Raw genomic sequence first — 26,134 nt, forward strand, 5'->3', positions numbered from 1 at the left:
CTTTACTTCTGTGTTTTGTCACATAATGTTGCAGTATGTGTTGTTGCTGCTGAATTGAACCTCTCCTCCGGTGCACAATGCAGCTTCTCTCTCCAGAGGAAAGCTCAAGAGCCAGTCACAAGACAGATTGCAAATCAACAATATTTCTAATTCTTTCTGTTTACCCCTTAGTGAGTTCAGCATATTTTTTGTTTGCCTTATGTGGTGTCCTTGTGGATTGAAAACTCAGCAAAGCTTTGCTAATTAGTCTAGATTGCCAGGCATGCAGTGGCATTCCTCTAATTACACCACAGTTAGCATCACGCTTGTTGGAGCAGCTCGTTCCTGCAGCTCCCCTGGCGCTTTAAAGCGGGGACAAGGGCCCATCTAGGACGCTAAAATGCAGGCGGTTAACACATACAGTGGCTCAGGGGTAAAGATTTTTGAAAAGAAAGGTAATCAACAAAATTATGAGCACCAAATTGGAGGCTGCGTTGTGAAAACATTGGCTGGAATGAAGCAGATGGAATGAATTGTTTTTTGCACTTGAAATGTATTCAATTTGTGCTGCGGGGCAACAAAGTGTTCCCCGCCTCATAACAGAGCTGATAGGTTGTCATTTGAGATCCATTTTGTTTGGAAGCAGCACAGCCCGTATGGAGAGAAGGGTTATATAAATACTCTAGCTTTCAGTGCTCCGGCCCACATTTCACTTCTTCATTTCTGGCTTTCCTGTGCTGTGTTCCCTCTTTCTGACCCCCATTGCTTTTTTTCTCTCTCTCCATGCAGCTCCCATCACTTTTGTAACACCATGATTTAAGGGCTCTCAGTGCAAAGTGCCTGATGCAGAATGGAGGCAAGTTTCCAGCAGCCAGATGAAAGCTGAGCCAAATGGAAGGCTCACAATGGAGGCTCTATTCATGATAGAAGAAATGGTTTCAGACATAATTATTTTTTATTTTGAGCCTCAGATATTTTTTTTATTAGATTAAATGGATATTTTTAGTGACTGACTTAATTCCAATCCTGAGTTTGATAAAGTGGCGTGTAACTGGGAACAAAGAATGATCCAGAGTGAATGAGTGAGATAGAGATCTGTTACCCAAGGGGAAACCTCAATATTCATGACAAAATTAGGCTACACGCTGTGTAACTCCACAATTTAGTTAACTGATCTGAGGTTATAACTCATTTTTAGGGAAATTAACAAAGCCAGCTACATTACGAGGATCTAAGCAGAGCTTTGGGTTTAGCCATGCTAGCAGTGGCTTTTTAGGGATAGCAGTCAGTGGGTTACTTTGGTCCAAAAACTGACATTTCATATACTGTCCTACAAAGTCTAACTGCAGTAACTACGTGAGGGGTAAAATTGAGAAAAACTGCTTTTTTAAAAATGTTTTTTAACTGGCCAGCCAAATTGGTTATAGGTAGGTAAGTGATATGACACTTATTTCTACATGTATGATGATGTAATATTTATTCTAAAAAATCATGATGATTTATTTGACCTTTGACCCCAAAAATGTAGTTACAGCACTCTGGTTTTGCTGTGAAAGGTTCTAATAATAATGAAGAAACAGAGTGCAGTAACTATAATGTTGTCGTCTTCTTTCAGCTTTTATATTTTGTTTTCAGTGAATAAACATTTTCAAATTGATGTTGTTAGAAGTGTATTTATGTGTTTAACAACTCTATTCAAATATTTGTGTATTTTAGACTTAATATTGTAAAGACATTTTATATTTTAGTCTTAATATAATTTTATCTCATTTTTTTTTCTTCATCACTATCTAGATAATAATTTCTCTATCAAATAAACTTATAATTTCAAATATTCTTGTCTTCACTGTTCAACACAATGAAGAAATACAAGACTACACTGCTTTTGTTTTATGTTAAAATGCGTAAATGGGGGGCGCTGCTGAGCTTCAATGGAGTAGGACGTGAGTTTGGAGGCTCCTGCCGATTTCGATCAAAATTGTTATTCTTCTGCGCTTTTACGTTACTTTTTTTTTTTTTTGTTTGTTTTTGTCTTGTGTTACACAACAGTATTTCTTGTTAAAAAGTTTTACTTTGGACCGCGAAAATGTCTCGCAACACTCGCAATACTATTCAGACACAACTGAGGCCTAATCCGCAAACCATGACCTCACCCTCGAGTGGGCCGCCCACTCCTACAGGTGTCGCCTCGATGCAAGCTAATCCTGACATCGATACCCTTAAGCACGAGTTGCTAACTTCGCTGCGGCAAGACATTGCTGCTATTTTTAAGAAGGAACTCCAGGATACCCTCGGCGATGTTTTGTCCACCATCAAGCTCGACCTGCAAGCGGTGAAAACACAGCTGGCGAATGATAAAGCTGCCACAGATGCTACCATGTCCGAGCTAAAAGGTACGTTCGGGGAGATGGAGCACGCCCTCACGGAGTGCTCCGATGATATCGCCGAGATGAAAACTACAATCAAGTCTCTCACTGCTAACGTGGCCAAGCTGGAAAATAAATGTGAAGATTTGGAATCCAGGTCACGGCGCAACAACGTTAGGATATTGGGAGTACCCGAGGGCCCGGACACCTGCACCACAGCCGCTGTAGCCGACTTATTAAAGGAAGCGTTTGGCCTGCTAAAGGAGCCGCTTTTGGACCGGTCCCACCGGACCCTCCAACCAAAGCCCAAGCCCGGTGAGCGTCCACGAGCCATCGTATGCAGACTACATTATCACAGTGATTGTGTTGACATTTTACGCCGCGCAAGAGAGCTCCGACAAATTAAAGTCGGAGACCTGACCATCTCAGTCTTCCCTGACCACACTGCCAAAGTAGCCCGGGCTCGGGCTGCATTCAACGAGGTCAGGCGACAACTCCGTGGCATTGACGGCGCTCGTTACAGTCTGTTTCATCCAGCCCGACTTCGCATCACATACAACGGTGTTGAAAAAGACTTCGTTTCAGCGGATAAGGCCAGTGACTACGTCAAAACCTTGATTTCTGGGTGAGCTCCAGTAATTATACTGTCCTGTGTTGTATTATTGCTTAATACAGGTGGCCTTAACTCAATACTGGTGTGGTTTCCTGCTATGTTGCACCAACTAACTTTGTGTTACTATTGTTTGTTTATAGTATGCAATTTTTCTCCCCTCTTCCTTATTCAATAAGGCTATACCACACTTTGGTTTTTTTTTTCAGGCTCTATTGTGTAGATCAGTGTTATCTCATTTTTGCTCTATTGTCTATTTTATTTTCCATTTTCAATACGTCGTGACTGATATGGGGAAATTTGTTTAGAGCTACTCAGGTGAATTTTTATTTATTTATTTTTATTTATGTATTTTTTGAATGTTCACCTCAAGATGACATTACTGTATTGAGTTTCTTTTTTCTTTTTCTTTTTATTTTATTATTATATTTTTTTTATCTCAACTCTTGCGCATACTGTTAAACAGAGGTGAAGTCGGCGGGAGTTTTCTTTTTTTTTCTCTCATACTTCCGCTTGCTCTGCTTTGTCTCCGTGTTGTTCAAACACCATCGTGGACAACTTTTGGTTAGTGTGGGTAACACTGCTGTCCCCTTTGTTCTGTAGTTTTATGGGGACTTTGGGTGTATTTGTGTTTTTTGGGGTATTTTGGGGGGAGGGTGTCCCACCTCGGCGACAATATGCGTTTTTGCTGTTTTTTTTGTTTTGTTTTTCTTATTTAAATGGTTAATGGCAATATAGATCCCATTGCTGGGTCAGGTGCACCTCTCAGATTTATTAGTTGGAATATCAGAGGTATGGGTAATCCTGTCAAGAGATCTAAAGTTTTTACACACTTAAAACGTTTAAACTCTGATATAGTATTTTTACAGGAGACTCACCTTCGTATTAAAGATCACCGTAGGTTACATTGCCCTTGGGTAAGTCAAGTCTTCCACTCAAATTTTAACTCAAAAGCTAGAGGGGTCGCTATTCTCATTAATAAGAAAATTCAATTTTCATCCACTGATGTCATCGCTGATAGGAACGGCAGATACCTTATTGTTGCCGGTACCCTGATGCAAAAAAAGGTTTTGTTAGTAAATGTATATGCCCCGAATTTCGATGATGTTGAATTTGCTAACAGATTGCTGAGTAATATCCCCTTCATAAATACGCACCTGCTGATCCTCGGTGGGGATCTAAACTGTGTTTTTGATCCAATCTTGGATCGTTCTAATCCTCGTGATCTGACCCAATCTGCTATGTCTAAAGCATTCTCAGATTTTACGAAACAGAATGGTCTCATTGATCCGTGGAGATCTCGTAACCCTTCTATTAAAAAATTTTCTTTCTTCTCTCAGGTGCACCTTTCATATTCTAGGATTGATTATTTTTTCATTGACAGCGCTCTTAATTCATGTGTAAAATCTTCTGACTATTTAGGTATTGTAATTTCTGACCACTCACCTTTGTTATTAGATATTCAACTTTCTACTTATAAACGTAGCCCACCACTTTGGAGATTTAATTCTCTTCTTTTGGCAGATAAAGAGTTTTGTGAACTCATTTCAAATTCTATTGATGAGTTCTTGTCTTTCAATCAAAATGACTCCTCTTCATATTCACTGCTATGGGAGACACTTAAATGCTACCTACGTGGTCAAATTATTTCTTACTCTGCCCTAACTAATAAAAAGATTAATGCTAGGCTTAATGAACTTACATCTGAGATCAGTAACCTTGATCAAAGTTATGTGCTGAACCCTTCTCCTGAACTACTTAAGCAGCATCTTGATCTGCAAACAGAATTCGATCTAATTTCAACTAAAGAGGCAGAGCGCTTGTTGCTATGCACTCGAGGCTCATATTACGAACATGGCGACAAGGCAAGTCGTTTACTGGCACATCAGTTACGACGTCAAGCCACTTCCCGTTTGATACCTAGTATTAAAAACACTAACGACACGGTTACTACAGATCCCTTGGAAATTAATGCTACTTTTAAATCATTTTACTCTTCATTATATAAATCTGAATTTCCCACAGACAACGTTAAAATGGATGAATTACTTCAGAACCTTTCGATTCCTGTCATTGATATTAATACTTCCAGACAATTGGACTCCCCACTCTCCCTTGAAGAAGTATCAAATGCTATCAAAGCTATGCAGTCTAACAAAGCCCCAGGCCCCGATGGCTTTCCGATCGAATTTTTCAAAACATTTATTGGTAAATTGGCACCTATACTTTTATCTGTATTCAATGAATCTTTAGTAAGCGGTTCATTACCTCCAACTCTGACACAAGCCACTATAGCGCTCCTTCTCAAAAAAGACAAGGATCCAACCTCCTGTAGTTCCTACAGACCATTATCTCTGCTTAATGCTGATGTAAAGGTGTTGGCTAAAGTTATTGCATCTCGTCTAGAGAATGTGCTTCCTTATATTATATCTGAGGAGCAAAATGGTTTTATAAAGGGTCGTCAATTGTTTTTTAATACCCGTACACTTTTCAATATAATCTATTCAGAACATTCGGCTGAACTTCCTGAACTTGTGATTTCTTTAGATGCTGAAAAGGCATTCGATAGGGTAGAGTGGGAGTACTTGTTTGCAGTTTTAAAGAAATTCGGATTTGGTGATAAAATTATTTCTTGGATTCGCCTTCTTTATTCATCCCCTAAAGCCAGTGTCCATACTAATGATGTCTACTCTGATTATTTTGCCCTTGGTCGCGGAACCCGACAAGGTTGTCCGTTGTCGCCTCTGCTCTTCGCCATAGCTGTCGAGCCTCTGTCTATTACATTAAAATCTTCCCCCTTAGTTAAAGGAATCATCCGTAATGGAATGGAATTTAAATTATCGCTATATGCGGATGATTTGTTGTTATATATAACAGATCCTACATTCTCTATCCCTGCTGTTCTGGGTATTCTGGAGGACTTCAGCACCTTTTCAGGTTATAAATTAAATCTGGGGAAAAGTGAGTGTTTTCCCATTAACACTGTAGCATGTCTTCTTCAGCAGTCAGACTTACCTTTTCAGTTTAGTCCATCAGGGTTTAAATACCTAGGTATCAACGTGACTCGTTCTTTATCCAGCCTTGCATCAGCTAATTTTACTCCCCTTATCTCAAAGATTACATCTGATATTCAAATATGGGGTAACCTCCCCCTTTCATTAATTGGCAAGATCAATGTTATTAAAATGAATATCTTACCAAAATTTCTATTTTTATTCCAGTCAATTCCTCTTTTTCTACCTAAACATTTTTTTGACTCACTGGACAAGATAATTAGTTCTTTTATTTGGGGCGGGAAGCCACCTAGAGTTTGTAAATCTTTACTGCAGAGATGCAGACTTAGTGGAGGACTTGCATTACCTAATTTCCAAGCCTATTATTGGGCTGCTCACATCCATAAACTTTGTTACTGGCTAAAATCTTCTGGACCCTCTTGGTGTAAATTAGAACTATCATCCTGTAAGAGATCTTCCATACCTGCTTTACTTTATTCATCTTTACCTATAAAACCCTCTTTATATACTGAGAATCAAGTTGTTCTTAACACACTTAAAATCTGGTTTCAATTTAGGCGGCATTTTAAATTTGTAGCTGCATCTTCCTCAAGTCCTATCAACAACAACCATTTATTTCCTCCATCACTTTCGGACCCAACATTTTCAATATGGCGTGACAAGGGTATTAGATAATTCAAACATTTGTATGTAGGTGGTGTATTGGATAACTTTGCCAATTTGTCGTCTCGTTACGGCCTCCCTTGTAATCATCTATTTCGATATTTTCAAATTCGCAGTTTTGTTACTAAGTGTTTCCCTAATTTCCCTTCTTTACCGCCAGAACAGCAATGGGAAGAAATGTTATAATTTACTCCTCATCACAGAGGAATCACTTCAAAGTTGTACAGTATTATTTTGGCTTTTAGCGACCACTCAAATGTTAAACTCAAGAGTGCATGGGAAGGGGAACTGGGAATACAAATATATGAGGAGTCGTGGGAACAAGCCATAGAGAGGGTAAAATCCACCACTTCTTGTGCACGTCTTGGACTTATTCAATTTAAAGTCGTACACAGGGTGCATTTCTCCAAGTCTAGACTGTCTGTACTATATCCAGAAGTGGAAGACAAATGTGATTAATGCTTTGGCTCTTCTTGTCACCTCAGCCACATGTTTTTTCTTTGTCCTGGTCTGAAAGATTTTTGGGTGGGTTATTTTATTATTATGTCAACTGTTCTTGGTGTAAATCTCCAACCTTGCCCTCTGATTGCTATATTTGGGATTCCCAGCCCCTCACTTACACTGAACTCTAAACAAAAAGATATTATAGCTTTCACATCCCTACTTGCAAGACGTTTATTATTGTTACACTGGAAATCTGCTAAATCTCCTTCTATTTCCCGTTGGCTTAAAGACACCATGTTTTTTTTAAAGCTTGAAAAAATTAAATATACATTAAGAGGAAGTACAGTCAAATTTTTTCACAAATGGCAACCTTTTATTTCCTTTTTCACTAATTTAGAGGTACTACCTGATTGAATTTCTGCCTATTACTGTTGTTGTGCATTTTATATTGCATAATTGATCAATAGTATGTTTGTTGGTTGTGATATGCCGAGGTGGGACGTGGGTGGGAGGGGTGGGGGTTTACACTGCACTCTGTAATCTAATTTAATTATTTTTCTTCTACAAATATATCAGTGTTTTTGTTCATTTTCGTTTGTGTATGTGTATATGTGACTGTTTACATGTACATATATGTATAAAAAATAAGAAAAGGATAATTGTATTTCTGTAATTGGGAATGTTTTTATTGTATTTTTCAATAAAAATATTTTGAAAAAAAAAAAAAAATGCGTAAATATATCCAAATCAGACCGTGGTCAGTGCAATTACTGCGGTTAGCTTTGGTTTTGAGTTGGATTTTGTAATGAATAAAGCAAAATTTTAAATCTAAAACTTTGTCACAAGATAAAACAGACATCGCAGAGTTCATTTTTAGTTATAACTCAATTTCGACCAAAATGTAGTTACTGCATCTAGACTTTGTAGGGCAGTATAGTGAGTGCTATTATCAGATGTTAGCGCATCAACATGCTAGACTAAGAAAATGGTAAACAGTAAATCGCTTACCAATAGCACATTAGCATTTAGCTAAAACGTTGCAGTGCATAGCACCAGTTGTGGAATGTAACAGACAGAAATAGAATGAGAGTGGGATGGTCACTGGACCATTTACTGAGGGATTCCCCTCCCAGGTCGGACAGACCTGCAACAGATGTTGTTTGGGGACTGGTCTCCCCTCAAAAACGTCCATATAGGGCGTTTGTACATTAGGGTGGCCATTCGTCCGGCTTTAGGCCGGACAGTCCGGCTTTTAAATGCCCTGTCCGGCTGCAGGCGCAGCCTTGAACTGGACACTCATTTGTCCTCCTTTTGAGAAAATAACAAAAAAGGACCGCCTTTTGACACATTACCTTGTTAGTTGAATACTTATTGGCTAAAAATGTGTGTCAAAAAAGCTGTGTCAAAATAAGTAATTTCAATAGTTACATTTTCATGTCATGACCTATCAACACATGGCTCATTTGAATATTCAAATGAGCCATGCATTGATTCACCACAACACCCTTACCAATTGCTACCACCAGGCTGTCAATCAAGCTCTCAGCGACTGAAAGTCTGAAAATGCCAAAGCGAAAGACCTCCTTTAACCCAGAATGGGCAAGAGAACACGGGTTTGTTACAAAAAGTAAGAGGGATGAGTTTCATATTTTTTTTGTACATTATGAGGAAGCAATGTTGATGTGAGCAGCAAAGGCAAAGCAGCTATCAAGAGACATGCTAGCACTGACAAGCATCGAGCTAATCGGAGTACAACTCTGCTTAAAACTGGATCCTACCAAACAAGTATCTGCTTGCTTGTCCCGTATGAGTATGCAAAGTGTCCTCTTTTTTGATGTGAAGGAAATGGCCACCCTATTGTACATACACGAAAATACCACTCATATTTACATTTTACACTGTCCTCATTATAAGTGATATAAACTGTGACCATAAATAAATATGCAGAGGCAAGGTAAGTTGCAAACATTATCTTTAGTAGCTCAATTTTGTTAGCAACAATTCAAAACACATTTGTACAAACATAAATGAGACTGGAAAATAAAAAAATGGGCCCTTTAAAAACAATTGAGTCGTCAGTTTGTTTAGTTTTTTCAATAGTCTTTTAAGTCTATCTGTGATCACTTCTTGTAGTTTCAATCCAATGTCACTGGCTGTCCTTTAAAGTTTGTAACAGGTCCGGTGACAGTTTTTTGAAAAGAGGATGCACTCTTTTCAAAATACCACCAGGTGGAGTACTTGATGAGTTGCTTCTGTGTCCAGGTAGAATCAAGCTGGGAGGTTCTTCATCAATGTAAAGGGATCTTCATACCAGTTCTCACTCTGTCCATAAGACCTGACCTGTTGTTGCAAACAGGACATTAAGATTCCGTTCTATATGTTGTACAACAATCATACTATACTATAACAACAATGTAACACCAAGCATCCCATACTGTGTAATACTCAATTGTAACATGTTTTGGCCTTTTGTACGGTGGCCCTGAAGTGCAAACCACACCAGCACAACACGGCAGCAATTCACCACAACACACCAGCAATTCACCACAACAAGCCCGCAATTCACCACAACACGGCAGCAATTCACACAACACGGCAGCAATTCACCACAACACGCCAGCAATTCATCACAACACACCACCAATTTACCACAACACGCCAGCAATTCACCACAACACACCAGCAATTCACCACAACACACCAGCAATTCACCACAACACACCAGCAATTCATCACAACACACCAGCAATTCACACAACACATCAGCAATTCATCACAACACACCAGCAATTCATCATTACACACCAGCAATTCACACAACACACCAGCAATTCACCACAACACACCAGCAATTCATCATAACACGCCAGCAATAGCAGCAATATAACACTGGATTGCGTCTGTTGTTTCAGCGTGTCTTTGGGAAGTATATGGATACCGCTGGACACAGACGGAGATTTTGTGAAGCAAATTTGTGGTTTTGGCCTTCATGCATTCCTCGTATTCGTGTTTATGGTGTTTTTTGAGGTGGTTGAATAGATTAGTCATGTTAGCCTGCGGGGCAGCTACAACTCTGCTGCACTCTTTACAGATCACTTCTTTTTGTTCAACATCACTTTCACTGAATCCGAAACAAGTCCAGACAACGGATGTAGATCCCTTTCGAGGCACTAGCTTCTTACCATGGTGCTCCTCATCTCCACTTGCTGCTTCTTTCGACATGACTGGCTATGCTACAGTCCACGGAGTGACTTGAAGGTACAGCTGCAAGGTGCACTCGCCCGTTATTTATTTAGGCAGCTACATGAAACCTTAACTATGCATTCGCCCCCTGGTGGTTGGTGGACTACTGGTGTAGAAAGTGCTTGATTAGATATGCAGGAGAGCCGCTTTTTAAAATGGAAAAATCGCCAGTGATCAGGTTAATTTAATCGTGGCGGCCATAATCGTGATCACGATTAAAATTAAATTAATTGTGCAGACCTGGTTGAGACCATAGTGTTGTCCTAAAAAAAATCTGGAGGTAATAAATCAAGTGAGAAGATTTCTCATTTTGTACTGAAATGAATGGACTGAAATGCTTCTGCAGCCGCCGCCAAAGAGAGACAGATGCACAGTGACAACAATAATAGTGCTAACACTATAAAGATGTCTGTGACTAATGATAGGAGTAGAGATGATAGTGAAAATAAGGCGGGGTGAGGAGTCAGTTAAGATGAGTTAGGAGTCATCGACAATATAAAACAATCAATAAAAGAGGTCAATCAAAAAATACCATGAGGGGTCTCTGAAGCTACAGTTATAAATGAGCAATATATATCTATGGGTGATTGGTCCAGCAGTATGACAGATTAGCTGAGGATATACAGACAGACACAACCACACATGCAGCCAAACATTTGTTCCCTTCCAGGCAAAATAATGATAAATGGGCAGGTCCCTGTGGATAATTATCCTGGTGGATAAGTCCAGGGGTGAGTTTCTTTCCGAGCACACAGCTGCCAGCTCCTGAGGGAAATATCTGTCTCTTTAGCAGCTAAATGGTCCACTATGTCCACCAGCTACTCTCTAACTGTGTCTGTCTGCTGTTCAGGTACAGAACATTGGAGAGAGCTTTTTTGGGGGGAGGCTTTTTCCTCTAAAACAGCTGCCTGCTGCTGCTGAAAAAGATGCAAGGAGAGCAGTGAGGATCAGAACAGTAAAGTTTCTGTCTTTTCTTCAGAAATCTAATGAGCTCAATCTCAGTATAAAGCTCCCTAAAGCATAAAAATGTATTAAGTTACAGTGATATACCAGTATCTTGGTATATTGTGGTAAAAAATCCTACTGTGGACATTTGCTCATGTACGATATTTGACATTTTTAATTTTAATTTCTTTTCAAACGGGATACTTTTTACATTCACTCTGCACACAAAAAAACGTAGTTTTGATTATAATAAAGCATTTGTTCAGCCAAAAAATCCTTCCATTTTCAATCCATAAAAGGTCATTAACTGATAAAAAAAATTCGTAAGAATAGCCCTAATAATAATAACTGTGTTAATAACTGTGTAATACGGTACTGTGATACTGTTAAACTGTGACATTTCCTATTTAGTTCATACTTACAACAAAACACTCATTAGTGACTCTGAAAAACTAAATAAAGACTAAATGTAGTTTTTATCTAAATGATAAATGGTTGAAGTTTGTATTTTTTGCAAAGTGATTCATTTCACCATCAGAATTAGATTCACTCAGTCAAATAAAAATTTGGAGTGTAGAGGAGCAGTCTGGTTAAATCATTGTCATTGAAGTTAGTTGCCTGCAAAACCAGAACTAGTCAGCTCCATAGGCCCATAAATGCAGTTAATCCGGGACATTTTCTACATGGAAGTTATCTTCATGGGCCACTGAGTAACTTTCATAGGAAAGAATGGGGCGGCGCCTCTGACACTATATAGAGATTCAGGGTCTTTGCTGTTTTTCAGCAAAAATGCACAGTGAGATTATGTTTTTTACCTGTCGTATTGACAACACACCAGCACCCCTACACCTTTCATCACAGTTTCTTAAAAAATGTTTCTATTTATTAAAGGGTGATCCTATTATCTTATTATTATATATTATATACTGTCTAGTCACAGTAACATTATTACCATCATCTTGCCATTGTACCTTACCTACCAACTGATCTTCTTTTTAACTCTTAAGTGTCCTTGTTCTATTCTTTTTTTTCTATTGTATTTTCTATTTTTCTATCTATCTATCTATCTATCTATCTATCTATCTATCTATCTATCTATCTATCTATCTATCTATCTATCTATCTATCTATCTATCCATCTATCCATCCATCCATCCATCCATCCATCCATCCATCCATCCATCCACTCATCCAGCCATCCATCCACTCATCCATCCATCAAAAACATGTGGGACCTACTGGTATAGTACATAAACAGTGTTGGAGTGAGTTATGCACAATGAGCCTTTAAAGCATTATACAGAAAAGTGTTCAGGATGTACTATATAAGTAGCAGCTGTCATCAACCAGGTTTCCCGTTTTTCCATTTCGTATTTATGATCTGACTGAGCCTAATATTGAAATATGAAAAAACAAGCATTTTTTCGTTTTTTATGTTATAATAAAAAACAAATAACAAAATAACCAGTACATTTTTCATTATTTGATTTTTGATTGCCAATTGAAAATGGAAAGAAGGAATGATACACAGATTAACAATAACCTCAGCTGTCTCAGGGACATCCACAGGATCACAGAGGAAGTAGTAATGGTGACATGAAGGATCCGGTGCGATTCTTTGATCCCAAGCTTTCTGAAAAATGACATCCCAGGCCTGTCCTCTCCTGCCGGGGGAGGACGTCTTTTAAATTTGATGCTTGCTCTCACTCTTCCATTCCCCCATCCTCCTGCATCCACCTTCACCACAAAGCATCCCATCATGTGGCAGAACACATTCTCCTGATCTAAGGCCATGCTGTATCCATGAGCATCACGGAGCAGCGAGGGATCCCTGGCTCGCAACCATGGTGACGGAGAGTAGCAGCAGGCTTTGTTATATACACTGAAAAGTAATTACAGTTTTGCATCAGCAACCCTCTTCTCACCAGCATTCCCCTGAGGAGCAGCTGTTTGGAGACTCCCAGGGTCCTCTAATGATTCAGTGATGACCGGCCCACACTTCCTCCTTTATAATCCATCTCATCTTCATTCATAGCTTTCCCCTAGGCTACTGTCTGTACAGCAATGTCTTCATTTGTGCTGTGTCAGCAGCAGCAGAGAGTGGTCAGGGTGAAGCTTTGGCTTTGCTGTAATAACCTGGGGATTCATTATTGTAAGCCTTTAACCAAGATGTGGCTATCACATAAAATATAATTAATCCCTTCCAAATCTTGCATTGCATCATTGCTATCTGATATTGTGGTTAAATTATGATTTGTCACTAATGTAGCCGCCTGCCACCAAAACTCAATGCATCGATTAGTCCACAGGAAGACAAATTGGACATAAAATTTTCATTGCCCCAATGCAGTCATAAATATTCAATGCTCATATCCGAGCCGAAGCTCACAATTTCTTTTTTTTTCTGTGAGAACATATTTAATAAGTCACCAATCAACACAGTGACTGTCAACTGGAATTCATGGTTAATTATACGTTCATGCAGGGCTGCTTTCTGAGGACACTAATACTTCCTGATTTTGTTTTTCTTGCTGTGTAATTTCAGAGGAGGTTCAACGCAGATAGAAGTAAAGTTATTCAGCTGTTTTTTGTGTCGCATTTACGTGATTCTTCTGAAAAATGAATGTATAAACTTGTAAGGATGACTCGCCTTCCTGATTTTAAATTAAGCAAATAAATCATACTCTCTGTCAAAAGTGGTGATACTTATTTAATAATTCATAAGGCATTATGAGAATTTCTGTTTATTTATGAGACCAAAAAGTCACAGTTGCTTTTATTTCTGGTTGCTAGTCTTGTATCCCTGCAGAGACATCAGGACAACAGGAACACACATCGACAGACATACCAGCGGGTCTATGGTTGAGAATACATTTTGACATTGTACAAACCACAGATTGATTGAATCTGAAGCATTTATGATCAGCTGGAACCTGTTTTGATTTCCTCCCATGGTGGTAATAATTATTTGGGGAAAAAAACATACCGTCACCCGTGGTTAATAGTCTAGTCGTAATCCCCATAGGCCCAATAGTAAACCCAGAAATGTTGAGTACCCTAAAGTTTTATTGGAGAAATGTCATCTATAGACCTAGTGGATGGAATTCTTGAAACTTGGTTGCTAAAAGTTGCACATGTTTACCCTTGGAAAAAAAAAAATTGAGCATGACTTCATCAAACGATCTGATTTTGTCTGTATGCAAATTAGCGCATATTTGATGAGATATGGCCTCATTTGCATATGTAAACATTAAAATACAAAAACATGCAATACATTTTTTTTCTCATCTTAACATAAGTAATCAACTGAGAAAGTTTCATGGTGATATCTAGTATTTTTTTTTTTTACCCTATTCACCTGTGGTGTCTTGACTTTATTGGCTTGTTATGCTAATTATGCAAATTGCCCAAACTGCAACTTTTAGCAACCAGGTTAAATTCCATCCATTAGGCCTATTGATGACATCTCTGCAATAAAACTTTAGGGTACTCAACATTTCTGGGTTCAAGAAATTACGACTAGACTATAACTGTATGAATAAAAAAATAACCAATACTTGGTGATGTTTAGGCACCAACACTACTTGGTTAAGGTTAGGAAAAAGCTCAGGGTTTGGGTAAAAAAAAACAAAAAACAACTACTTACTCCTGGATGCAGACTGTGAACATTTTTGAAATTTATTTTACATGTTAACTTCACACTTTTGAAAAAGTAACTTAAAACTTTTTTACACACAAACATGAAGTGAACACCGGTCTCCTGGATGAAAGTCGATATCAGTGACCATCAATTGGCGACACATCCGGCCCACCAAAGCTTCCAGTCCGGCCCGCAGAATAATTTCGGGCCATTCCACGATTCCACGATCCCGCATTGTTCTACAGGAACCTAAATGCACTGCATAAAATTGAAAGTACCACGTAAAATGGACCCGGCCAAAGTTTCTTACAGTACAGTATTACTAGAGTTATTCCCATACCAGTATTGGAAATTGCTCCGATACTGCCGAAAATGCTGGCATCGGTTTCGGCGAGTATTGGAGTCCAGGCACCGATCTGATACCATGTAATTTATTAAATTAGTAATCTATTTACTGGTTCGCTCAGTTAAGCTCTAGCACAGTTCAGACACAACAGACACACACGTGTGTCAGAGCAGGTTGACGCGAGGCTTGGAGCTAAGCTAAGTAGCACTATCATGTCGGAGGTGTGGCAATATTTCACACTGGTATCTCCCACCACCACCAGTAAGACTGCGACATGTAACGTGTGCAAAGATAAAATCTCAAGGGGAGGCACGAGTGTTACTAATTTTAACACAGGCAATTTAATTAAAACACCTGAAGACGCATCACCCTAAAATGTATTTATTAAATGAGATTGTAAAAATTGTTGTTGTGGCCACAGGGTGTGGTTGTTTTTGTCTATGTTGGAAAATGCAATAAAAATACTAAAAAAACCCCACAAAAAAACAAAAAACACAAATTAGGGATTCAATTCATCAGGGGTGAAAAAGGTGAATATCATAAGTAATGTAGTTCTATTTCAGCTAAATGTCTACACCATGGCATCATGTCCCAAAGCAAAACAAACAAATAGTTTAATTACATTGTGGTTATGAAAGTATAAACCTTGCTAATCTTAGCATACAGAGTGTGGAATTCCCAGGGGCTAACGTTGGCACTTTGGCTGAGGAGCTCAATGCTTTTGATGTAATTAACAGCAATATGGTTATGTTGCATTAATGAGCAGTCACAGCGCACTAATGTCAGCAATGTTATACAAGTGGTATTTAGAATAACAAGTACTCTAGCTAATGTTGACTCCATGGAAATGTAGAAATGTTAACAGCCAGCTAATGTTACATCCAACTTGTGATAGATAGCATTCACTAGATGAAGCTAATTAGCAGTCCCAAGCTTTACATTAAGGCAGTCAAAAAATCATGAAGGTTACAGGTTTGCATGTCTGACTAATAAATAAAGCTCAAAGTCATTAAAAGACACCATCTGGGAACCATGAGTGTCTGTAGAAACAATTCTGCAAATCCATCCATTAAATGTTGAGATTTCTCAGGGTAGGTGAAACCACGGCCTGCTGGTTGTACTTGATGAAAAGTCAGGTGAGGTTACCGAAGTCATCAGTCAGCTCAGCACCATGAAAATCTGTCCTGTCCATGGCAATCCATTTAGTAGTTGTCAGACCATGTCATCAAAAACAAATATGTTCAATCTGCTGAAATAAAAGGCCAAATCAGAGGATCACGTAAGTAATTAGAATTCATCCTCTGGGGACCATTAATGTCTGTACAATAGACTGTATATAAAACCACTAATCCTAATACGGTGATGGATTTACTTGGAGCCAGAGCCTGTGCAGTAGAGATACGGCTGCGACCGGCTAATGTGCAACCGGCTAATGTGCGACCAGCTAATGTGACAGGAAAATGTGACCGGCTAATGCGACCGGCTAATGTGTGACTGGCTAATGTGACCGGCTTTCTTGGATGTTTTTGTTCCGGGGTCGTATGCCAACGCGTACATGCCGGCGAAAATCCTATTCCAATTGCATTATCTGGGTGTCCTGATCGGAGTTTCACAATGCCAACATCAGTAGGGCTAACACGTTTACATGCACTTCAGTTGTCCAGTTTTAGTCGGATTAAGGCAATAATTCATTTTTTTCAAGTGTCATGTAAACATAGGCTGACACGGGGAGAAGATGCAAACTCCACACAGAAGAGCTGCAGGCCGGAGTCGAACCGACGACCCTCTTGCTGTGACGCAAGAGTCCGAACCCCTTTTTGAAGCAAACCCAAGTTTGAATCAAACTTATTAGTAAAATGAGCACTTGAAAATACAGAAGTATAATAAGAACTATGTAAAATGACATCAAATATATATGACGTTCTTGTAATTCTGTCCCATCTGCTAACGGGGCAGGATTTATAACCCTATACTTGAGCCAGCCACCAGGGGCAAAAAAGGCATTTGGTTTCACTTTTGGGAAGCTGCCGTGTCATCCATCTTTATATGCACTCTATTGTATGTACTAACCAACTAACCACCAACATTGTCATCAAATGCTGCTAACGTGGTTAAAGATATAAGGAAAAGCATTACAGCTGTGGATCTTCTTTGGCTGATTTTCGGCTGCAGGCCAAGCTGTCAGTGGCTCTAATTAGTTTAACACATGTTCCACTGAGCAAACGATCTGACAATGTGATAACAGGCTAACCAATTCAGAGATGATATCTGCTGACAATCTGTTGATTAGGATCCAAATGCTCAGAGTTAATAGGATTCATTTAAGCCTGGCTGTGAAGTACCGGAGACACCTTATCAGACCCACAGGTTGACCTGGCATGGCCTTGAGCCGGGCACACACAGACACCTCTTATATAAAGGTGTTGATGAATCCCTCTTGGGTGAGATTACGTCAATCATTCAAGCTGCAGCCTTCATAATGAAGCAAAAATGATTCAAGTGGAGAATCTGTCAAGAAAGGAAATGACAGCAGCAGATGGGGAAGAAACTTAATGAAATGGGGCCTTATGGATTTGCATTCTACCATCACTGCTGGTTTGACATGATTGCTAATGATTACTGAAAGTGAGATTTAATCTGTGCTTTGAGATAACATGATTTATCAAATTGCCAATAGTGTGTGAAGAGAGTGGCGAGATTTTTTGGTTATAATCAAGAACCAACCTCCAGGTCTGAAAAATGGAGCAGGTGCAGAAATCCCTTAAACCTGCATTCTATCTAATGACCAGCAGAGGGCGACTCCACTGGTTGCAAAAAGACGTCCAATTGTATGGAGGTCTATGAGAAAATAAAGCTATGTTTCACTTTTAATCTATTACCTCAATATTTTTAGTGGTTTATAAATGTCTTAAAACAGAGTTCACTTTTTCTTTGGTTGCAATACTGAAAGTAAAACTGGAGTTGAACTGTTATGAATTGCTGTTTCCAAGGTCAAGAAAGAACTCTGAAACTAAACTTTTAGCCAGAGAAGTCCTTCAAGTTTCCAAAATGACAACATCTAGAACTCAATACTAAACATGTCAATCACAAGTGTCAAAACTGTCGAAAATCAATGTGGTTTTTCCAAGGTGTGCAGGTAGAGTTGTCTTGTCAGGATAAATGCACATAGCATTTATCCTGTTACTACAAGACAGTGACTGATCTTACTGTCCTGAGGAATTTGTCAATTTCTAATTTGTGTATAGCTTGTGTGTGTGTGTGTGTGTGTGTGTGTGTGTGTGTGTGTGTGTGTGTGTGTGTGTGTGTGTGTGTGTGTGTGTGTGTTTGTGTGAGAGAGAGAGAGAGACACAGAGAGAGAGACACACAGAGAGACAAACAGAGACAGTGAGAGAGAGACAGACAGAGAAACAGAGAGAGAGAAAGAGGGAGACAGCGAGAGAGAGAGAGACAGAGAGAGAGAGACATGAGAGAGAGACGTGAGAGAGAGACAGACAAAGACAGAGAGAGACAAACAGACAGACAGACAGACAGACAGAGAGCGAGAGAGTGACAGAGAGAGAGACAGACAGAGAGAGTGAGACAGACAGACAGAGAGAGAGACAGAGAGAGAGACAGACAGACAGACAGACAGACGGACAGAGAGAGACAGAGACAGAAAGAGAGAGGTAGGGAGGACAAGTGTCCACTGTTGAACAGGTGAGGCTGAGGTGGAAACATTTACTTTGACAAGTTCATCTCTGTTATGCCACATTTAAAGAGCATGACCTATCACAATTAAAATGACTGCTAGGAGTAGGAGATGCTCAATATGTATGCAACACACAGTGCAGTAACTGCAAAATGAATAATAACAGAACACAGTTTGAATCTCAAAATATGGAGAATAGAATTTATTTAGATATATATTATAATATAGCAAGCCACTAACCCATTATCGTTTATAGATGTGCCATTTGTTATTGTTTATTTTGTAGTTCCCAAACTGTCTTTGTACAACAGAATTATGTTAAAATGAAACTGAGAGATAGTGACTTATTGATTTGTTTTCTGAAGAAATGTTACTTTTATTTGTAGCTCAGGCTGGACTGCAAGAGTAATGGCTCTCTGTTAAGGCTGGGCAATACATCAATATTGATATTGTGGTGTCATTTTTTATACTTACCAGACTGTTCCAAATGTTCTATAGTTTGCATTTACCCAATATATATCTTAAGTACTGATTATTAAAAAAATGTTTATGGAAAGGACCTATAACAAACCCTACAATATCAATACAATCACGATATCGAGGTACTTGGTCAGTTAATCGCAATCAGGCGGCAACCTCCGGGTCTGAGCAGGGAGGCAAACCAGGAAGTGCCCTAAGCTGCATTATACCGAGAATTCCAGCAGGGGGTGATAAGTTTGGCTGCAAAAAAAATCTGTCCATTCATTTCAGTGCAAAATTTGAAAACTTCTCACTTGATTTATTAACTCTGAAAATTTTTTTAGAACAACACTATGGTCTCAATCACTGGTAAAAAATCTTTTTCAAAGCACTTTGTTAATAGTGTAAATAATGGTCCCATTTAGAAGAAAATAGAAGATAAAGAATTGTATGATTTGGGGCGTGGCTACCTTTGATTGACAGGTCACTGACAAGGCAGCAGAGAAGCAGAGCAATGTGTATCCACGGCAACGTGTCAATAAAGTTGTATATAGCGTTATATAGATATAAAAAAGGACGTTTAGCGGTTTGGTCTCATAACTTTGACCCTTTCACTGTATTTTCACTTAATGACAGTTTATTTGAACGTTTTGTTCAGTAAAAATGTCTTGTTCAGCGTTTGGTTGGACTAACAGACACTCCAAGGAGTCGCTGCTCAGTTTTCTGAGGTAAGTAACATACATTTTGTTTTTGTTTTGCCAGCCAAAACGAACATCCCAGCTAATGCTCCAGTTAATGTTAACATGAATTACATGATGTTACGGTTACTACGTTCATTATTTATATACAGTCTATGATCGCAATATATGATTTTCTCCTATCACCAGGCTCTATAAACTCAGTGCATTTCAGGGTTAGAAATGGCATATTAAACTAAGGTAATATCTTTTTTTTGTGTCATATTTATTGCTTATTGGTCCTTAAAAATTGATGAATTATGTACTTCTTGTGCCTGAAAAGGTGCTATTCTTGAGTAGGATTCTTCATGTTTCTGAGTACACTAAAATAATGCATCATATTAAAGGTGTGTCTCTCTGATCAGCTCGTTGTGATAATTATTTGACATTCAGCTAGTGTGTGAACACTAAGTGGAGGAGAGCTGCGTTCCTGTTGACTGACTCCATGTCTGTTCACTGCTAATTGGCATCACAGGGGAGGTTAAAGGGACAATCAGTGCTGATCACACAGGTCTACAGTTCTGTGAGGGGAGAAGTGATTCTAATGAAGGATTGCTTTGTGTTGGAGACTATTATTGGATTTTGACACACTGGAGACTGTTCTGCACATTTTATATAACACTGCCCTCATCTGGTCACTCTAAGAGGCCATACACTTAATATTCAGCCAGCAGATTGACTGATTACACTGATGAATAACTGCAATAATGACACCAAATTGAAATGAAAATCACAGGTTATTTTAATTTCTGAGTGGATTGTTCATTTATACAGTGTGCTTTGCAAAAAAACGTTTTAAAGATCTCTGTATCAAAAAAAAAAAAAAGTACCATTACTACTTATAACATTTGAGAAATACTTTACAATTAAAACATGTCAGCATTACTGTGGATGTACAATATAAAGTCAATCACATCTATATAACTGATCTATACAACTGCAGCCAGCTATGGACTTGCATATATAAAGTACCATAAAACAGCCAGGAAAATAAAAATATGTACATTTTCCTGCTTGAATAATTCAATTTATAAACAGAATTATAGGCTCCGAACTTTTTAAATTTTCTACACACCCAATTAAGGTACATAAAGTGCCTTATTAGAAAAATAATCTAGTGATATGTGCTCCATGAGAATCATTTAAATGATCGACAAAATACAGTAAAATGCACACTTTTCAGATATTAGGTTGGAATCAGCGCTACACACTGTTGATTGGAATAGAGCTAGAGCCGAGTTTTAAATAAGAAACACACTGAAGTCTTTCACATTTTGTCTAAAACTTAAATTACACTAGTGTGTGTGAGTATGTGAGTTAAGGCTGGTACTGTGTGGCACCTCTGGGTGGACATTTGCAGTACCTAACATGTACAAATAAACAAGAGTTAAACAGATCAGTTTAATGGTACCGTTGACAGTTAATAGGAACTAAAATGATCTGTTTATGTGCATAGTCTTTGTGTAGAAAATGGAATATAAAGGCAGGTAAAGGCATGGGGAGAGCGGATTCCCCGGAGGGAGACAGTGTCAGAACTCTCCGTCAGTTATCTTTTCAGTTCTACCTCTTTCTGAGGGCGGGGTTTCTCGCTCTTTCAGTGTTGGCACCAGGTACCTCCATCATGGACGCACCAACAAACTCCTCCTGTCCTGAATTCCACAGTGGAGTAAGTCTGAGAACCACCTGTGGGTTTGACTTGATCTGTAGCTCTGGTTCCAGTGTCTCCAGCTAAAGCAGGTTAGCAGGCAGTCAGTAAAAATGGACCACAGGTTCAGTTCATGGTGAGGAGACTCTTCACTCCTCTCAGTATTAGTGCTGGGTACTGGTCAGCATGGACAGCTAAGGCCGATGGAACCTGGTAAAAAGAGAAAAAAAGAGATTTTTTTTAGATCCTTCATCACTGCAAACGTCTTCTGAAAATCTTCAAAAGCGCAAACAGAACTAATAAAGTATTGATGACTCTGCTGAATAAACTTTGAGAACAGTTGATGTGAATTATTAATGGGCACTGTATACGAGCCTGACCGGGTATAGATCCTGCTTTCTTCGTGAACTTCCATCTCCGAGCTCTTGAATTCATTGAGTTCTTTGCGGATGGCGGCCTGAAAGGAGACGTCAAAGAAAACGCACTTGAGCGGGGAAAAGCTTTTATCCATTTATAGCACAAAAGAAGAGATAGAGTCTGGGATCAAAGCGACATATATTTAGATCATTTCTAACCCTTGATGTTCCAGACTTTAAAAAACGTTACTCTGATGACCTTCGAGGATAAAATAAAAAACAAAAAACAAACTCCCAGTTGTTAAAAATACAATTCGTTAAGATTGTCTTGGTCATAAACTACCAAATATTTATTCATTTTCAGATTTTGACACAGACAAAAAATTCTTAAAAAATAAAAAGCCAAAAACCTCTCTTATGAGACAAAAGAGTAAAACATTCACATGAAAAATGATGTCCAGCATATGTATAATTCCCGTTCCTACATATTGTCTGAGCTTCACTGGACCAGCTAATTCACTTGGTAAGACTCAGTCCAGCTATTAAGCAGCATCTGAATTGCATTCCTGAAATTCCTCCTCGATACGGAATCTGCTTGGAATGCAAATCCTCTCAGAGTTGACCAAAGTAAAATACATTGCTGTTAAAAAAAATGCACAGGCTCTAAGAAGCGCTAAGCTACAAGAGCCTTGTTAGCACAGGGAGAGGTGTTGTGGTTTGAGCAGGGTGGGAATTTTCACGACGGATTCACGCACTTTGGCCTTGATGCCCTGTGAAAAAATGTTTACGGGCAAGGTGGCCTTTGAGCCCCTGTCAAAGTTCCAGTATAAACACAACGCTAGTGACGCGTGGTGGGCTTATGGCATTATACAGCCATCCTATTGGTCAAACCCGAGCCACTCTCCATCCTTCAGACATGCGCATCAACACATGGCTCATTTGAATATTCGAATGAGCCATGTGTTGATGCGCAGCACAGGTAAGCTAGCGGGACAAGCTGTTTTGATATGTTGTAACTGAACTATGTGGTAGTATTTCACAGGACTTAACATTTACGTTTTTATAGAAAGTACTATTGATAGGTAATTACCATTGTATTAGCCTATTTAAAATCAACTCGTTAACGTTACATTTTTGTGTCATGAAAACTAGCGATAGCTAGCTAGTTGGGATATCGCTAACGTTTAGCTGATGTAAATTTCACCTCAGCAGGTTCCTTTCTTAACTCTTAGATGAACTCAGGCAGGAGATTTATTTTGCCATCATTTAAAAATATATGCATTTGTGATCTTTTCAAAACAGGTTCATTTGTCATTTTCCAAAAAGGTTCTTTCTAATATATTCAATATATTGTGCATTAATGTTTCTTGGTGAACGAGAATGTTAAGGTATTAATCTGAAAGGTAAAACCAGCATCATTTAACCAAACGGCCTTTATGCCCCTTCATGTGGCCTTTGTGCCCTTAAAAAAAAAAGTGAACTTCGCCAAATGGCCTTGCCCCTAAAATGACGACATTCCAAGCCTGGTGTTGAGTCTCACCTTGTCAGCAGGAGTGAGCTTGGTCCAGGGTTTATCGGCCCGCCGGTCGTAGTCGTGGGCGTGGGTGCTCTCCACGTACTCGTGAAAACGCAGGATCTTCCTCTCCTGGAGCTCAGCCACGGTGGGTCTCTGGGACAGCTGATGGCAGAGGGAACATGTTAAGCAACATCCGTGTTAGCTGTCGTACTGCTTAGCATGTAGTTCACAATAATAACATCCTGACCTTTCTTGTGAGCCTCCGTTTGATCTCAGATCTCTCCATTCGTCGATCGTCTTCATTCTTGGCTGCGGGGAGAAAAGACATTCCATGAGAGGGGAAACACTGCAGCCAGTCAGGTAGATTTCACCCGAGCTGCTGTCGGCACGCCGCCGTAACGGGAATCTTTAATTAGCGCCATGCTCTGCACAAGGCGCTGCTTTGTTAGAGAGCGGGTGCCAATCGATGTCTTGGCCAAGTCATTTGAGGATAAGAGAGACACAGTATGAGTCCTGGATCAAAACGTGTTGACAGATTCTGAGAAGTATTATGTTAAAACCTGCTTCTGGGATCCAACTTGGTATCACAGTGATGCTGCACTACTGTTTCACCGCAGCAGGAGGATTCCACAATGTGTTTCCAATGTTTTTAACCAAACATCAGAGGGGGGTGTTCATTTTGAACACCAGGAGCCAGACGAAAAGGGGGTGTTAAGATATTTCTGTAAATATATTCAGTTTTAACCCTTTGATGCACAACATATCAACACCTTCTGATACACAACATGGGTCAGAAATGACCAACATTCATTTTCTATCTTATTTCATGCTGGCTGTGAACAGATCATTATATCCATTTTTCTTTTCATATTTTATGAAGAAATATAGTTTTTGTATTATTACCTCAAGTTTAAACACATGGGTCAAAAATGACCTTGTGCATTAGAAGCGTAGTGATACAAAAAGTGATACACTGAATTAACAATTTGAGTATATGTCTTATTTTTAAGGTTTAACTTTAAAAGAGTTGTTAGAACCACCAGATTCCATTGGAAAATCACATTTTAACATTTGGGACTTTTGAGGGCCACCAAATAATAATTTCAATTGGAAAAACACCAATTTAACTAAATAGGACAGTTAATATTTGTGTTTTCTTTGTCAGGTTTTAAGTTGGTGATTAGTGAATTGATGACAACATATAAACACCTTCTAATGCACAACATGGGTCTAAAATGATCTTGTGCATTAAAAGCGTAGTGATTAAAAAAAGTATTTTATTCAAAAAGTAAGAAATGAAAACAAAAATTAGGATGTATGACGATCAAAAACAAGTTATTTGAGGAAAACCTGGAATACTGAATGATGAAATTAATTTACTGCAAAGATATAGAATATAAAAACTTAGTCGGGTCACTTTAGACCCATGTTGTGCATCAAAGGCTTAATGTGGAAGATATTTAATATATAAGGTTCAAGTTTTCCAATCTGGAGGGTGATTTCAGATTTTTGCGTTTTTAAGCCCCAAAAACACCGTCACCGTCTAAACGAAAGGCACTTCCCATAAAATATTTTGTCGTTTTTGCCTGAAAGTGTCCTTGTGTAAACGGGGCCTAAATCTCACGAGTCATTACAATGTGCATGTGGGATGACTGCATACCAAAGAGCACATGCATATTTTATTCAGTCTCTCACTTCAGACAATTACCATATACTACAGATGTGCATCAGTAGTGTTCTTAAAAAATACAACTTCATGTGTGGGGGTTTGGTGCATCTGAGCCCTGGAGCACTATTTTTTTTTTTTTTTTAAGATTATTTTTTTGGCATTTTTTGTTGCTTTATTGATAGTGAGAGAGATTGAAAGGGGGTATAGAGGGGAAGACATGCGGCAAAGGGAGCTCAGGCCGGATTCGAACCCGGCTCCACCGCAGCACACCGCATACATGGTCAGCGCTCTACCTGACGTGTGATGACGTGTGATGTGAGCCACCGGGACGCCCCCCTGGAGCACTAATATTCAAATCAGTCTAACATCAATATCTAAATAAAGTGAAATCACCATTAACCCTTTATCAGGCGAAGAACTATATTTGGTAACTTCAGCGGATACCTAAAATGAGGTCCCCATGTCTCTCTGTTTGGTCGTAGAGCCACATGGATTTCTTCCAGCTAATCAGCAAAGATCAGATCATATTTCGAGAAAAAAGTTGCAAATTGACTAGATTAAAGTGGCAAATCTACAAGAAAAAAAAACTGCAGATTTAAGAGATTTAAAGTGGCAAATCTGCATGAAAACAGTCAGATTTACAAGAAAGAAGTGGAAAAAAACTTTTTTCTCGTAGATTTGCCACTTTAATCTCATAAACTTTTTTCTCAAAATATTACTCCCCTCCCCCGATCCGTATGGTTTTTTTTTTTACACATTCCACAGTACACATTCTGGCTGTATGTAATATCCTCCAATATTCTGTGGGGGGTTG

The 26,134-nt window shown here is 39.0% G+C and overlaps 1 protein-coding gene across 3 annotated transcripts in view; it reads right to left on the reverse strand.

The window, feature by feature from the left end:
- Positions 1-20,852: 20,852 nt before the first annotated feature.
- Positions 20,853-26,134, reverse strand: part of phactr4a (phosphatase and actin regulator 4a) — a 50,746-nt gene continuing 45,464 nt past the window's right edge. For all 3 annotated transcript variants that reach the window (XM_059349752.1, XM_059349753.1, XM_059349751.1), the window contains 4 exons: positions 23,899-23,960; positions 23,676-23,813; positions 22,160-22,236; positions 20,853-21,989 (listed from right to left, as the gene is read on the reverse strand). In XM_059349752.1, the coding sequence (XP_059205735.1) occupies positions 21,974-21,989; positions 22,160-22,236; positions 23,676-23,813; positions 23,899-23,960 (293 nt within the window). In that variant the 3' untranslated portion in view covers positions 20,853-21,973. The remainder of the gene's footprint in view (positions 21,990-22,159; positions 22,237-23,675; positions 23,814-23,898; positions 23,961-26,134) is intronic.

Source organism: Centropristis striata, chromosome 14 (assembly GCF_030273125.1).
Source record: "Centropristis striata isolate RG_2023a ecotype Rhode Island chromosome 14, C.striata_1.0, whole genome shotgun sequence".
In the NCBI taxonomy this organism is placed as follows: Eukaryota; Metazoa; Chordata; class Actinopteri; order Perciformes; family Serranidae; genus Centropristis; species Centropristis striata.